The sequence below is a fragment of the Pelophylax lessonae genome (genome assembly GCF_965119305.1).
Source record: "Pelophylax lessonae genome assembly, chromosome: 4".
Lineage (NCBI taxonomy): Eukaryota > Metazoa > Chordata > Amphibia > Anura > Ranidae > Pelophylax > Pelophylax lessonae.
The window spans coordinates 249,755,731-249,772,150 of record NC_138771.1 but is presented as its reverse complement, the minus strand read 5'-3'; the positions used below and the strand labels follow the sequence as shown (position 1 = coordinate 249,772,150).

The following is a 16,420-nucleotide window of genomic DNA, read 5'->3' as shown; positions in this document are numbered from 1 at the left end:
TTTCCTCTGGCACTTTAATGTTGGCAAGTGCATTTTAGTTCTGTTGCTCACGCATGGTTGAGAGGATTTTCATTAGCTGGTGGAAGACACTTTCTTTGCTGTAATATTTATAACGTATTTTTGAATATTGTGGATGCTTTTTGCACATGATGAATGCTGTGTTGATAGCACATGCTTTAAGTTTGTAATATTCTATATTTAGAGGCGCTGCATCATTTTCTTTGTTGGTTTGTTTGGGTGCTATTTACCTATTGCAGGCTGCCCATTTCTTTTCCTTAGCGCTGACCCCTTTTATGTTTTTATGAAAAATTGCAACACCCACCATTGTATTCTCTAAGGCCTTTTCTTAAAAAATATATATAAATATAATGTTTGGGGGTTCTAAGTAATTTTCTAGCAAACAAAGATAAAATTTACATGTAGGAGAGAAGTGTCAGAATAGGCTTGGAAAGCAAGTGGTTAAACTAAAAAAAAAAACCCAAACATGTCATACTTTCTCGCTCTGTACAAGGGTTTTACACAGAGCAGCCACGATCCTCCTTTACTGGGGGTCTTCCGCTGATGCTCCAGGAACTTCCTCTTTGCCAAATAATCCCTGGGAAAGCCACTTTCCCTAGGGGGCACCCGTGTGCGCTTGCTCCGGAGCCACCCAGTCTACATCTATTGATTGACAGTAGTGAGAGCCAATAGCTGCACTATTATCATTCTGCCCAATGAGGAGGGAGACAGCGGTGAAAGCCCCTGCCCTCGTGCACATCACTGGATCAGATCGGGCTCAGGTAAGAATACAGGTGGGGGGTGCTCTTGCAGCAGCACATGCTTTTTACCTTAATGCATAGAATGGCTTTAACCACTTTAATGAGAAACAATCCAGCATTCTCAATAACTCCCAATCTAAATTTCTTTAAAATATGGGAGAAATGGTTTACTTATACCTTTCCATCTTTGTATTCTTTTAGCCTAAGTTCCAAATAGCCAACTTGTTTGGCTCCCCGACTTGAAGGGGATAGATTCTTATGTACTCTATTTTCATAACCTACACATCCACACCACCCCCCTTCTTCTCCAGTCCCTGACCCCTTTCTACAATTCCTGATCTCCTTCTTTAACCTCTGGTGCTTCTTTAGCCCTTTTATTTTACCAGCTTTCCCAAAAACCTTCCCTTTCCCCCGCCCACATCCCTTTCTGTCTGGAACTACAGCCACCAACAATGGTCCGAAGCACTTATTTATAGTTTTAGGTCCATGAGAGGTTCTCAAATAACACATCACTTTAGGTCCTGTAAATGTATTACTGACTGCTATCTTTAACGTATGTCTTAGCCTCTGCGTGGGCGTGCTTGTTCGGGTGAACGCCTAATGGAAAACTCCAGTCAAAAATGAAAATGTTCCTATTAATAGTATGTTAAATATCTTTATCTTTGATATTATTCATTTTCTGGCTAGCTGATTGTGTAGCTTAGAAAGTCTTATCTAAACGAGACAAACATCTTCTTCCTGTTCTTCACCGATAACGCTATCTCGCTTTATCTGAATTTGCTAAGCTGTCTTTCACTTCCTGAAAAGGTTGTCGGTCTTTCTTAGACAGGCATGCGTAGACCTGCCCAGCCCCACCCCCATCCCTCCCATCCTTTACAGAACATGAGCTCCTCCTGTCTTTATAGCCTTGTTTAGGCTATCAGCTTTTCACGTGACAGGCACAATATATGAAAGAAATAAGGTACAAAAGAACATTTTTGAAAGTTTAGAAGTATACAGATCAATTTCTATTGCTCATTAGATGTGAGTAATGAGTTTTAGGCTCCGTTTCCACTAGTGAAAATTGTCATGCGACTTTGGACACAAAGTTGCATGACAAGTCACAGCCCGTTGATTTCAATGGCATCAGTTCCCATCTATGAGACTTTGAAAAGGTACCTGCACTACTTTGATGCAACTTTTGATGCCACTTTAATCCAGAGAGTGTAACGTTGGATCAAAGCTGCATTCAAAGTCGCACTCTAAATTGCACTATTTGAAACGTAGCCACTAGGCTAGAGTGCGATTTTGGAGTGCAACTGATGCGACTTTGATCCATCTTTACACTCTCTGGATAAAAGTCGCATCAGAAGTTGCATCCAAGTAGTGCAGTTACCCTTTTAAAGTAGCTGATTTTCAAAGTTGCATAGATGGGAATGGGTGCCATTGAAAAAAAAATAGGCTGTGACAAGTCGGACTAGTGAAAACAGAGCTTTAGTCTACGTTTCCACTACTGCGATTTAGGGTGCGGCTTTGCTGCAACTTTGATGCAACTTTACACTCTCTGGATTAAAGTCGCGTTAAAAGTTGCAACAAAGTAGTGCAGGTTATCTTATTAAATTTGCATAGATTGGAACAGGTGTCATTGAAATCAAATGGCTGTAACTTGTCATGCGAATTTGTGTCCAAAGTCACACTCGTGGAAACGTAGACTTAGTGTGGTTGCCTGTACTATAATCATTGTAGACTTTGAGCTGAGTGCACTGCACCATTCCCCCCCCCCCCCAATGTCCTGTGTGAACTATTTCTTCTTTACTCGTGAATTAGAATGTACAGTGCATCCTTACTGATGAGAGAACACTGGGCGGGAACCTATGATCAGCTCCTCCCATCCTGTATACACCCACTGGCTACACAGGAACAGTGTCCCTCCCTGGAAGTGATGTCACTAGCTTTCAGTAACCACACCCACTTGCTTCTCCTGGACTTAGCAGGAACAGGAAATTGAAGTCATGTGACAGCGCTAAATACGGCAAAATTAAGGGAGAAAAAAATTGGATTTTTGACTTACCATAAAATCCATTTCTCTGATGTTCATTGACAGACACAGCTCCTGACCTTCTTAATCATTGGGTTATACTGCCCCCTACAGGAGTAGGACACTAGGCAGAAAAAGAACTTGACTATGCCTATGGGCAGTCCCAGGAGGTATACTCCCCCCCCCTCTTCTATAGGTACTCAGTTTTGTTACAAGCAGTGTCAGAAGTAATACAACTCCACAGAGGGCGGGCACTGTGTCCATCAATGAATATCAGAGAAATGGATTTTACGATAAGTCAAAAATCACATTTTCTCTTTCGTTCATTAACAGACACAGCTCCTGATCTTTTTGACCATTGGGAAGTCCCAAAGTAGTGTTAAACATGAGGGGTGGGAACAGCGAAAAAAATTCCCAAGGCTAACTATAGCCAACCAGGAGCTTAACGAAAGCGACCGGAGTTCACCTGAAAAAAACAATATACCCTCAAAGAGGACCAGGTCCTCTAAAAAGCAGCCTGCAAAACCTGGCGGCCAAAGGAAGCATCTGCAGATGCCAAACATCCACTTTATAGAACTTTGTGAAAGTGTGCACTGACGACCAGGTGGCCGCCCTGCAAACCTGTGTCACCGACGCCTGATGACGGGAGGCCCAGGAGGCACTGAGCTCCCAAGTACAGTGCACCATGACAGGGAAAGGAGGAACCGGACCCTTGATGGAATAGGCCTGAATCACTGTCTGTCTGATCCATTTGGAAATGGTTGCAGAGGAAACAGACAACCCCTTCCGAGGCCCATCTGTAAGCACAAATAGGGAGTCTGACTTTCTATAAGACTCCGTAGCTGCCAGGTACACACTAATTGCCCAGACCACATCCAAGGCATTCAAAGCGATTTCCTTTGGATGTTTTGTTCTGGGCCATAGGGAAGGCAACACAATGTCTTCATTTAAATTAAAATCAGACAAGCTTCAGAAGAAACAACGGACAGGGATGAAGAAACATCTCTGTGAACCACCAAGGTGAACAGAAGATAACGCCACCAATTCCGACACACTGCGTGCAGAAGTGATAGCCACCAAGAAGGCCACCTTCTGAGACAGCGTAAGCAGGGGACTCTCCCAAAGATTATCAAAAGGAGGCTTCTGAAGGACAGAGCACCAAATTAAGGTCCCAACACAGCAACCGAGACCACACTGGAGGGGCCAAGTGCCTAACACCCTAAAAAAAAATTATGCACCAGGGAGTGTGTGGCTAAAGGCCGTTCAAAGAAGACAGCTAAGGCTGAAACCTCACCCTTGATAGTACTCAAGGCCAGTTTCTTCTCAACCCCTCCGTTGAAGGAAGGTCAAGATCCAAGCCACAGAGAAAGAGCAAGGATGAACCCCAAGAGATTCACACCACGCAATGTACAATTTTTTCATAGGATGGTAGATCTTCCTAGAAGTAGATTTCCTAGTTTTTAACAGCGTTAGAATCACAGACGCAGACAAACCTCTATCCATCAGCACCGGGCTTTCAACAGCCAAGCCGTCAAAGCTAGCGACTGTAAAGCAGGATGGAAGATTGGTCCTTGGGACAGCAGATCCTCCCTGAGAGGAAGCTTTCAAGGAATGTCAGCCACACCAGATCGGCGTACCAAGCCCGCCGAGGCAAGTCCGGAGCCACTGAGATGACCGGAATCTCTTCTGCCCGATCCTGCGTAGAAGTCTTGGCTGAAGCTTGAGAGGATCCTGTGACCGAGACATCAACAGATTAATCTCGGGGATGCCCCACTGAAGACACAACTGATGAAGCGCCTCCGCGTAGGGACCACTCCCCTTGGTCCAATGCCTGCCGACTGAGATAATTCGCCTGCTAGTTTTCAACCCCAGGAATGTGTACGGCGGAGAGGGCCGGAAAAAATGTTCTGGCTAATTCCAGAACTGCCAATACACTTCTTGTTCCACCCTGGTGATTGACATAAGCCACGGCCGTGGCATTGTCTAATTTAATGCGCACTAGACATCCCTTAAGACGATCTGTCCAATGTTCCAGACATAGTTTAATTGCTCGGAGTTCCAAGACATTGATCGGTAGTCTGGACTCTTCCAGTGTCCAGAGCCCCTGAGCAGAATTTTTGCTGAGGACGTCTCCCCAGCCAGACGGGCTGGCATCCATGGTGACCACTGTCCAATACAAGGAGAGGAAGGTTTTGCCCAGCCAAAGTGCCGGAGAACGAAGCCACCATATAAAGGGACTTCTTAGATCCCTGGCTCAGCTACATCCGATTGTCCAGAGACTGCAGAGTCTTGCCCCATTTGGCCAGAATCTCCCTTTGCAGGGACCTCATATGGAACTGTGCAAGCGAATAGCCTTGAAGGTAGACACCATCAGGCCCAGCAACCGCATGCAAGTCCGGAGAGATGACCATCTGCTGGACAGCAGGAGACGAGTTGCAGCCTGCAATTTCTGGAGCTTGTCCAGAGGAAAGAGCACTCTGGCTAAGGCCGAGTCCAGAGTCAGACCCAGATTGTCCAGCTTTGTGGATGGAGCCAGAGCAGACTTCTAAAAATTAAGAATCCAGCCGAACGCCCTCAGAGTTCGCATGGTCATTTCCAGGTTTTCCACCAGAGCAGTAGGAGACTCCGCTCGCAGAAGGAGGTTGTCTAAGTAGCCCAGTACTGTGATCCCCCGTTGGCATAACAATGTTAGCACCGGGGCTAACACTTTTGTGAAGACCCAAGGTGCAGAGGCGAGACCAAAGGGTAACGCCACAAACTGATAATGCTCCTCTCCCACGGCAAAGCGGAGGAAGCGCTGGTGACCGGCACCATACTGGAATGTGAAGGTAAGCATCCTTGATGTCGATAGAGGCAAGAAAATCCCCCTAAAGCAGGGATGCCATTACCGTGCGAATGGACTCCATCCTGAACTTCTGCACCCACACAAAGCAGTTCAGTGCCTTGAGGTCCAGGATTGGACACACCTTGCCTTCCTTCCTGGGAACTGTAAACAGGTTTGAGTAGAAACCCTGAAAACATTCCGAAGTCGAAAGAGGGACAATCACCCCTTGAAGTAACAGGTCTCGCATCGCCCCAAACAGACCCTGTAAGCAGTCTGGGGACAGGCGCAAGTTGGAAGGAAAGAAACTTGCCGGGGGACAAGAGCGAAACTTGATCTTGTAGCCGGACCGAATGACTTAGTGGAGCCACTTGACTTGTACCAGGGAAGTCCACGGGCCCGGAAACCAGCTAAGATGTCCCCCTACCCCCGATACGGGTGAGGGCGCACCTTCATGCTGAAGGAGCCTTGTCGTCCATGGGTCTGGAAAAGCCCGCTCTCAGCTTGCCAGACCAGGTTCGTTTGGATTATCCAGAGGAGGCACTGAAAGGCTTCGAGCCCTTGTCAGTCGACCCTGAGGGACGAAAAAACTTCTTATGAGCCGAGGAGGAGGGACCCCACGTCTATGACGAGGATCCTTGCCCTTAGTAGCCTGCGGAAGAAAGTTAGTTTTTCCCCCTGTGAGACCTTTAATGATGTCACCCAGGGTAGCTCCAAACAGGAGATCTCCTTGAAAGGGAAGGTCAGTCAAGGCCTTCTTCAAAGTCCAGTCCACAGACCAACATTTGAGCCAAAAAACACGCAGAAGGACAACTGGAGTTGCATCCAAAAGAGGCATCACAGATAAACTGCAGCCCCTGGACCAGCTGGTGTGCCGGCAAAGCAAAGGCAGGGAGGAGCTGTTCTCCCTTCAGGTCACCTACAGGTCAAAAGCTTAACCCACTCAGAGTTTGTGACACCAGGGCAATGGTGAATACCGGCCTTAGAGCCAAACCAACCAGAGTGTACATATTGCGGGCCACAGCCGGATCCTTTAAGGCTGGGGACTCTTCAACCGGAATCATGGTTGCCTTGTTCAATCTGGAAACTGGAGGGTCCACCTACAGAGGAACAGTCCACTTCTTAAGAAGGGACTCCTCATAGGGGTATCCCCTAGCAAATCGCATAGGGACCCCAAGGGGACGCTTTGGTCATCCCCACTCTTTAGCGACAATTCTGTCAAAATAGGCAGGGAAAGGATACACCTTTGAGGCTCTGGCTTGTAAATGCAAAAGGGAACCTGTGCCTCCATTGCAGCTGCGTCTTCCATTTTTAAGGTCTCAAACACAGATACAATCAGTGCTTCCACCAGTGCCTTTTTGTGCGCGGTTGCAGATGTGTAGGAATCATCCTCACTATCTGAGGATTCCAGACGCGTGGTCACAGACCCACTCAGGCTTGGTCCGGATCAGATTCAGGATCTGATAAAACAGATGAGGCCGGGGAGGGGGGGGGGGCGGATATGCTTTTTACTAGCCCGTCGCCTGAAAACCACCTCCACCCATGACACAAAGGACTCGAGGACAAACGCAGAGGGCCCCGCAGCCTCAGAGAGGAGATCAGGTGGGGAAATGTGCTCCAAAGACTCCATATGTCACCAGGGGGACCGACCAAAAAAGTGTAAAACACTTCAAAAGGGACTACCCCCACTGCGCTGGCAACACCACCCAGTCCCCGGGCACAAAGCACCAAGTTATCCTTAGCAGAGAGGGAGAGGACCCCACCAGACTCATAACCCAGCAGAAACAGGCACCCGCAGCCACCAGGATAATCTGGAGGGACAGAGGAAGGGGGGTACCTGACGGCAAGGAGGGGTACGTCCACCCCAAAACCCTCAAGAGGGAGAGGAGGGGACAGCTATTCACCATATCAGGAACCAGGCGGGCACAGAACTCCTCATCCTTGCTATTGAAATGGGGGGCTGTCTGCCAGGAGGAACCCTGCAACTTGGGCTGAGACACGGTCGTATGCGAATTCGCGAGGCGTTTAACTCGCTGGCTGACCTACCGTGGTGCTGAGGTCTGCGCTCGCTGGGCGACCTACCTTGGAGCTTTGGTCTGCGCTTGCTGGCCAACCTACCTTGGAGCTGTGGTCTGCGATTGCTGGCCAGACTGGGGTATTCACTGGATCTAGATTATCCAGCCCGTCGTTCAGTACGGTAGTACCTTTAGCAGAGAAAGGGAGTATATCCCCTGGGACTGCCCATAGGCATAGCCAGACTTTTTTTTCTGCCTATTGTCCTGCTCCTGTAGGGGGCAGCATAACCCAATAGTTAAGAAGATCAGCAGCTGTGTCTGTCAATGAACAAAAGAGAAACAGGAATTTTTTCATTTTGAGACATAAGGCTGAACTCAGCTCACATTAATGATTGTAGGGAACAATTAAAAGGTATTAGGCCATATTTCCGCTTTAACCTAATAAAATTATCAAAAAAAAATGTGCTCCCAGGTGGTACAACCGAACATGGAACCATAACCTTTGTGGGCTATAGTGAATTAACACCATTTTGCTATATGAACAACTTCCCTGACCAGGATTAGTTGGAGAACCCACGGCAACAGCAAGCAAGGTGAAAAGACCTATTGAGTCCATACTGTATAGCTGAAGGTTTTATAGTTGATATACAAATATAGTCGAAGGATAAAGTATTTAAATGAATATAAGTTTAAGCATTAGATATTATGCAGCATATAAGCCAGTTAAGTACTGGCCAGCTGAACTCTTTATATATTTTGCAGCTCCATTCTCAGCTCTTATGTCTGCCCTTGGGATACAGAAAGTGGAATTCGTGTTGTTCTAATAAAAATGTACAGACCACTGACCATACTTCCCCAAGCTAGGGGCGCATGGGTGGAAATGAGAAGAACAGATTTTAATTTGTTTGTTTTGTTGCCTCAAACTAATTTACTGGTGCAGTTTTTATTTACAAAAAGATAAATAATAAATGCATATATATTTTATTTAAGATGCAATACAATGTATAAAAACTTTATCATTATAAACAGTCTACAAGGATATGCTAAAACAGTGTTTATACAGTATTTATTGCACTATACTTGATGGCAGCACACTATACAGTATATTTATAATATAAAATAGGTCACTGCATTTTCTGATATCTCAGACCGACCAAACAGACCTGGTTTTAAATAGAACTTATACCCTAATGTTCCCAACAGTTTTCAGCACGTCCATCCAGAAGTTATTTTTATACATAATGGCTATTAGCTAAATTGGACACAAAATTGCATTAGAAGCTAAATTCCCAACTCATCCATTAAAAAAACAAAACAAAAAAACAATACTGTATATAAAAAAAAAAAAAAAAAAATACTTACTTCGGCAGAGAACCTCTTGGCCACTGTCCATCTGGATTTTTCTGTTCTATTACTAGCATCTGTGTAATAGCAATGATAAAAAAAGTAGATAAAACATACAATATGAAAGAAAAATTAAACTAATCCCATAACATAAAGAACATCGCAATATCACATAAAGAAAGCTACATCCATTGCTGTCTCAGAAAGAAAAGCAATTTAAAGTAGATCAATGGAATTACAAGTCTATGGATAAAATGCTGCTGGGCTTGGAGGTTATATGAAGACGTCTTTCTATACTGAAGAAAATGCTTTGTTCTTCGTAAAATAGGTTCAAAAGAATAGGAAAATGCGATTCCTGTTGTTGACTTCTCTTTAAAGGTTTTTCCATTTCCAGCTGCCATAAAATGTTGCTGAAATATTATTCAAACATCACACAGATCTGCTAGTTTGCACATTTTATTTTCTTTAGATTTTTTTTCCATATGCTTAACAATATCTTCTGTATAAACAGGACAGGATTCCTACCTGTGTTTAAAGTATATGCATAGCCAAATTTGACTTTTTAGATTGGGATAGAGCATAGACGAATTAGATCCGTCAGGTTCTATTGCGGTTTGTGAAGCCACTAGGTAGATTCACCTTCTCTATTTGACCTATGGACAGCTGTCACTAATTCAGAAAGTGACAACAAAAAAAATCTACATTAAGTCTCGGTTCCCATTTGTGCAATGCGGGAAAGCTGCGAATATACAGCATGTTCCCGCATCGCATCCGCACCCCTGGCAGTTCACACTGCCATATGCGATACGCTGGGGGAGTCAATTAATGGAGTTAACATAACCCCCAGATCAGATCGCATTGCGATCTGAAAGTTCGCACAGAATCGGATCGCACAAGTGTGAACCACCATGCGATCCGATTCTGCTGCGGACCAAAAAAAGGGTCCTGTGCGTGTTCGGTGCGATTGCGGTGCGAATTCAGGCATACAAACTGTATGGCTGAATTTGCACCGCACAGAGATCACATGTCATTTTAGGAGCAGTGCGCTCCGAATTACATGCGATCTCTGTGATCGCATAAATGTGAACCGGCACTTAGCGTTTCACCAGAACAAAATGTGAGGGGAAATCTTCAGATGGGGGCACCTGTTCCAGTGATGCTATCCAAGAGGGAAATTTATCCCACTTCTCTGCTGTGTCTACAGGATAGTAAAGCGGGCCATTGACAGAGCGACTTTCTTGTTGCCGGAAAGAAAGTCTTGACAGGGAATCCCTCCTGCAGATCCACTGTGTTCTCCCGACGGGGACGCCTCCCCCAATGGGAGAACACAGTGATTATTGATAGCAGCTATAACAGGTCACAAGCAATGATCGCATGTAAAATCCAGCAGGTTGGTTGTACTCAAGTAATTGATCAACTTGGGTACATTCAGCCTGCCCATATATAGTTTGAATCTCAGCTGGTGCAGCAGGATTCGAACTGTCTATGGCTGGCCTAAAGTGTTACTATACCCAGGACTCTGCATTCACTATATCTGATCTCCCACACTACACAGAACATGGAAATGCAATTATTTTCGTACATATTAACTGCTAAATACCTTTTCTCATCAGCAGTATATAGCAATCTTGTGATTTCTACCAGTGTCTGGTTAAGCTTGTAGGATGAGTTTTCATACTGCACTGTCCTATCAGGATGCAGGACCTCTGACCCTCTGTCTGGAAAGTGCAGATTGGCCCTGTGCTGATCACATGCACTATCCAAAGAAAAAAAAAACTCTCTAGCAATACACACCAAACAGAGCATGTGCAGCCTGACTCCATAAACTCTGTCCTAACCGAACCTGTTTTGGAGTCAGTGTAAAAAGAGGAGGATCTGTGCATAAAGGATAAAACAGCCTTTTTACACAATGCAGAGGATTACCCCTTGGGTTCCACAGTGAGTATAACAAACATGCTTTACTGCATACACAGAATGATTTTACTGTTGCGGGTTTAGTAACACTTTAAGGACAGCTAAAGAAAAAAGAAAAAGGGGGGGGGGCAGATGTTTTAAGCTTTCCCTACTCCAAACCGTAAAAGGAAAAGGAAAAGTTTTGCTCTATACACACATACACGTTTTAACCTCCCTGGCGGTATGAATATGTCAGGAATTATGTACCAAAAGCGGTACAATTTTTTTCATGGAAATTTGGCGTTATGTATTATAGGCCTACAATTCTTAGTAATTACTGACTTAAACCTGACCAAAACAAGACTCTAGTTGACATCCCAGATGTGATAAATTTGAAACACAAACGCATGAATTATAATCTAATCAATAATATGATTTTATTATATAATATATAATAAAATTATATTATTGATTAGATTATAATTCATGCGTTACATTATATATATATGTATGTGTGTGTATATAGGTATATATATATATATATATATATATATATATAATATAAATGTGTTATGTGTTTGTGTTTGGTGCAACGTTTGAATTTCCCTCCCAGTTCTGCTGCAGGGAACGGAACTAGGAAGTCATCAGACCGACAGACGAGCGGCGGGGATCTCGGCTGGCGGTCACAGCAATGAGAGATCATTGCTGGATCGCCAGGAGAAGGTAAGAGACACCGCTGCGCGCTTTGCACATCTACCCCGAGCGTGACTCGGGGATACCGATCCTAGCTAAAAAAATCCACCCCGAGTCATGCTCGGGGATACCGCCAGGGAGGTTAAAGTCAAAATCCATACACAATAAGTAAGCAAGCAAAACACATCTTTTGTTCATGCAACTGAGCACTTTGCAATATAGGACTATAACAAGGTATTTTTAAAAGATATTGATATATGTGCCAAATGACTTGTGCTAGTTTTAAAATGTTCATATGTTTTTTTTTTTGTTTTTTTTTAATTAACATCTTTCAGGACTATGAAGAAGATACAGTATCTCACAAAAGTGAGTACACCCTTCACATTTTTGTTAATATTTTATTATATCTTTTCATGTGACAACACTGAAGAAATAACACTTTGCTACAATGTAAAGTAGGGAGTGTACAGCTTATATACCAGTGTAAATTTGCTGTCCCCTCAAAATAACTCAACACACAGCCAATAATGTCTAAACCGCTGGCAACAAAAGTAAGTACACCCCTAAGTTAAAATGTCTAAATTGGGCCAAAAGTGTCAATATTTTGTGTTGCCACCATTATTTTCCAGCACTGCCTTAACCCTCTTGAGCATGGAGCTCATCAGAGCTTTACAGATTGCCACTGGAGTCCTCTTCTACTCCTGCATGACAACATCATGAAACTCGTGGAGGTTAGAGACCTTGCACTTCTTCACATTCCGTTTGAGGATGCCCCACAGATGCTCAATAGGGTTTAGGTCTGGAGATATGCTTGGCCAGTCCATCACCTTTACCCTCAGCTTCTTTAGCAAGGCAGTGGTCATCTTGGAGGTGTGTTTAGGGTCATTATGTTGGAATACTGCCCTGCGGCCCAGTCTCCGAAGGTAGGGGATCATGCTCTGCTTCAGTATGTCACAGTACATGTTGGCAATCATGGATCCCTCAATGAACTGTAGCTCCTCAGTGCCGACAGCACTCATGCAGCCTTAGACCATGACACTCCCACCACCATTCTTGACTGTAGGCAAGACATACTTGTCCTTGTACTCCTCACCAGGTTGCCGCCACGCACACTGAACACCATCTGAACGAAATACGTTTATCTTGGTCTCATCAGACCACAGGACATGGTTCCAGTAATCCATGTCCCTACTCTGCTTGTCTTCAGCAAACTGTTTGCGGGCTTTCTTGTGCATCCTCTTTAGAAGAGGCTTCCTTCTGGGACGACAGCCATGCAGACCAATTTGATGCAGTGTGCAGCGTATGGTCTGAGCACTGACAGGCTGACTCCCCCCACCCCTTCAACCTCTGCAGCAATGACAGCAGCACTCATACATCTATTCCCTAAAGACAACCTTTGGATATGACGCTGAGCATGTGCACTCAACTTCTTTGGTCGACCATGGCAAGGTCTGTTCTGAGTGGAAACTGTCCTGTTAAAACGCTGTATGGTCTTGGTCACTGTGCGGTAGCTCAGTTTCAGGGTCTTGGCAATCTTCTTATAGCCTAGACCATCTTTACGTAGAGCAACAATTATTTTTTCAGATCCTCAGAGAGTTCTTTACCATGAGGTGCCATTTTGAACTTCCAGTGACCAGTATGTGAGAGAGAGCGATAACAACAAATTTACCACACCTGCTCCCCTTTCACACCAGAGACCTTGTAACACTAAGGAGTCACATGACACCAGGGAGGGAAAATGGCTAATTGGGCCAAATTTGAACATTTTGACTTAGTGGTGTACTCACTTTTGTTGTCAGCGGTATAGACATTAATGGCTGTGTGTTGAGGTATTTTGAGGGGACAACAAATTTACACTGTTATACAAGCTGTACACTCACTACTTTACATTGTAGCAAAGTGTAATTTCTTCAGTTTTGTCACATGAAATAATATAATAAAATATTTACAAAAATGTGAGGGGTGTACTCACTTTTGTTAGATACTGTATTTGCAGCTCTTGGTTGACACAGGTCCTATTTTAGCATCATCTCTTAGCCACCAAAAACCATATCAAATTCATTGTTATACCTGTCCTTGATACAAGCCAGCATCCTGTATAGTGCTTTCAGGTTTATTTAGAGGTTCAAATGTATTGCTCATGTATTTGTTCCACAGTCTGGTCTCTTTATCATCTGGAATACTGAATATTCTTCTCATCTCCTTTTCAATCATATCTAAAAAAAAAAAAAAGAAAAAGAAATGACATGAAATACCCCCTAATAAAACGGTATGTTTTTTTTCATTTCAATAGATTTTTATTGAGAACTTTTATCATGCGAAAAAGAAAACAAACATTGTCAAAAGACAGTGATAACAACAGGTAATAACAATCTAAGTCCCAGTTCACACTTGTGCGATGCGGGAAGGCTGCGAATTCGCAGCCTGTTCCTGCATCACAAACGCACATCTGGCAGTTCACACTGCCATATGCGATACACAGGGGGTGTCAATGAAATGTTAACGACACCCCTAGTTTGATCGCATATCGCAGTGCGATCTGACAGTTTGCACAGGATCAGATCGCACAAGTGTGAACCACTGTGCGATCCGATCCTGATGCGGCTGGAAAAAAGGGTCATGTGCGTGTTTGGTGCGGATACAGTGCGAATTCAGCCATACAAAGTGTATGGCTAAACTAGCACCACACAGCCGATCGCATGTAATGAAGGAGCAGTGCTCTCCGAATTACATGCGATCGGCGCACTCGCAGAAATGTGAACCTGCCCTAACAGATAAGTGTTTGCTCGAACGTAACATTTACCAAGAAAATATATAGAGGGAGGAAAGGAGATCCCTATGGCCTGTAAGATTAGAAATTGAAAAGTAGTTTGTGGTGGAAATCTTATAGTCATGCATATAAGGAAAATATATATCTAAAAGGAGAATATCGTGCCCCTCTACTCCCGCCCCCCACTCGTAGATGCAGAGGTAGCCACCAGGTGTCCAATCGGGAGCACACTACACCCAGTGGTTAGGGGAGGTCTCCTAAAATGTCGCCACACTAGAAAGCTCAATTCATCTTAAGACGGTATGATTTTTTTCTTCGGAATAAAATGCTTCTTCAATAAATTAAAAGATAAAACAAAACTTACAACAGAATTAAACAAAGTGAAGCACTTTATGTCCCTTTTTTGGCTCACTTAGGGCAGAAAGACAGATCAAACACTCCACAATAATTGTTAACAGATAAGATCATTTTATCTATTGCTGGTAGGCACATTAATTTCTGACAGATCACTATCCTTAATGATGTTCCTACAAAGATGTCACATTCAGGGACACGACATTCTCCATTGTTTCTCATCTTGGATTTCCTAGTTTTTGTCCTCAACAATTGACCTGCAAACGACTTACCTATTGTGTCTGCTTTACTAAATCGCCTCGTTACCACATTGTTCATATTGCCATTATCGCACAGTTTAAGTTCAGTTAAGTAAACTTCTACTTTGCAGTGCTTCACAAACATACCCTGTTCAACTACCTGGAAAAAAAATAATACGAGTCAGTAACAAAAAAATGAGGCCAGTATACAAGAAGCTTTAGATCTATAAATCTATTTAGAATGGTGCCTTAGCAATTTGCATTGCTGTGCTGGGATGAAAGATCAGTTCTCACCAGAGGGATTATCATGGAGTCTATTTTCTCCCTGTGTGCCCAGTCTCCCTCCACAATCACAAACATACTAGCATGTTAAGTGGTCCTAGAGGGCTTGTAAGCTGTTGTGGGAATGTTAATCTGTTACTACCTTCAGGGGCAGCAACAATGGCTATGGTTTTATATTCTGTATAAAAGAGCTTTGAAAACTGTTGACACTTTATAAAAAATGGTAATAAATACAACTTAAACTAAATTTAGGGCATGGTAATAAACAAAAAATACATACCAATACAATAATATTGGTAAATATGCCTTAAATATGATAAAGAAGGCGCCACTCAATATTTTGTGTATTTAAAGTGCAGTTGCTCCTTTAAGTGTGGAACACACTAAAAAATGTAACCGATGTAAAGACAGGCGCTACTCCTGCCCTCCAATCCTATCACACAGTATTATAAATTCAGAATAAACAAATCATTATAATAAAACCAGCATTCAAATATTCCAGTAAACATATCAAATGTATACCTCTTCTTATTCATCCTTACTCCATATCCATATTGTTCCAGAAACCATGCCTTTAAATACTCTTGTGCGATAAAATCTTATAACAGTGCTCCACCGCGTGCAGAAGAAATGCGCACTTAACGGCGCAGCCTCAATGCATTTCACAAGTAAGGCTTTCTGATGACACACTAAGGGCTCTTTCACACGGTCCGCCTCCGCAGGCGGATCCGTGTTGCTCAGCGGGGATCGATCCGCGATCCCCGCTGAGCCGGGCGGATGACAGCTCCGTCTCCGCTTGCAGAGCGGAGAGGGAGGTGTCTCAGCACCCGCTGCCCTCTATGGGGGATCGGAGGAGAGCGGACCGCTTGTCCGCTCTCATCAGATCCACTCCGCTCCGATTACTGAACGGATGGAAAAATAGGGTTTCCATCCGTCCAGATTTCAGCACAGGATCGGATGCGGAGGGCAGCGGGTGTCAGCGGAGGTCACCTCCGCTGACACCCGCTGCCCCATAGAGCTGCATGGAGGATCCGATCAGATCCGCCTAAAAAACTGACAGGCGGATCTGATCGGACCGCCCGTGTGAAAGAGCCCAAAGTGAGATGCATTGAGACTGTGATGCTACTAATACCTTCGTCACTTCCAGTGGAGAACACGTCAGTTCCGGCTAATTTATGGTTCTCTGGAACGCACGCCGACTCTGCATAGCGAGCCGCGGTGATTGTATTAACAA

General features: G+C 44.1%; 1 protein-coding gene across 4 annotated transcripts in view; it reads right to left on the bottom strand.

Annotated features, from left to right (window-relative positions):
• The window catches only part of USP15 (ubiquitin specific peptidase 15), a 177,906-nt gene that overhangs the window by 136,065 nt on the left and 25,421 nt on the right, over nt 1–16,420 (bottom strand). For all 4 annotated transcript variants that reach the window (XM_082254721.1, XM_082254723.1, XM_082254722.1 and 1 more), the window contains exons 4-6: nt 14,938–15,064; nt 13,612–13,757; nt 8,974–9,032 (exon numbers count right to left, since the gene is read on the bottom strand). In XM_082254721.1, the coding sequence (XP_082110847.1) occupies nt 8,974–9,032; nt 13,612–13,757; nt 14,938–15,064 (332 nt within the window). The remainder of the gene's footprint in view (nt 1–8,973; nt 9,033–13,611; nt 13,758–14,937; nt 15,065–16,420) is intronic.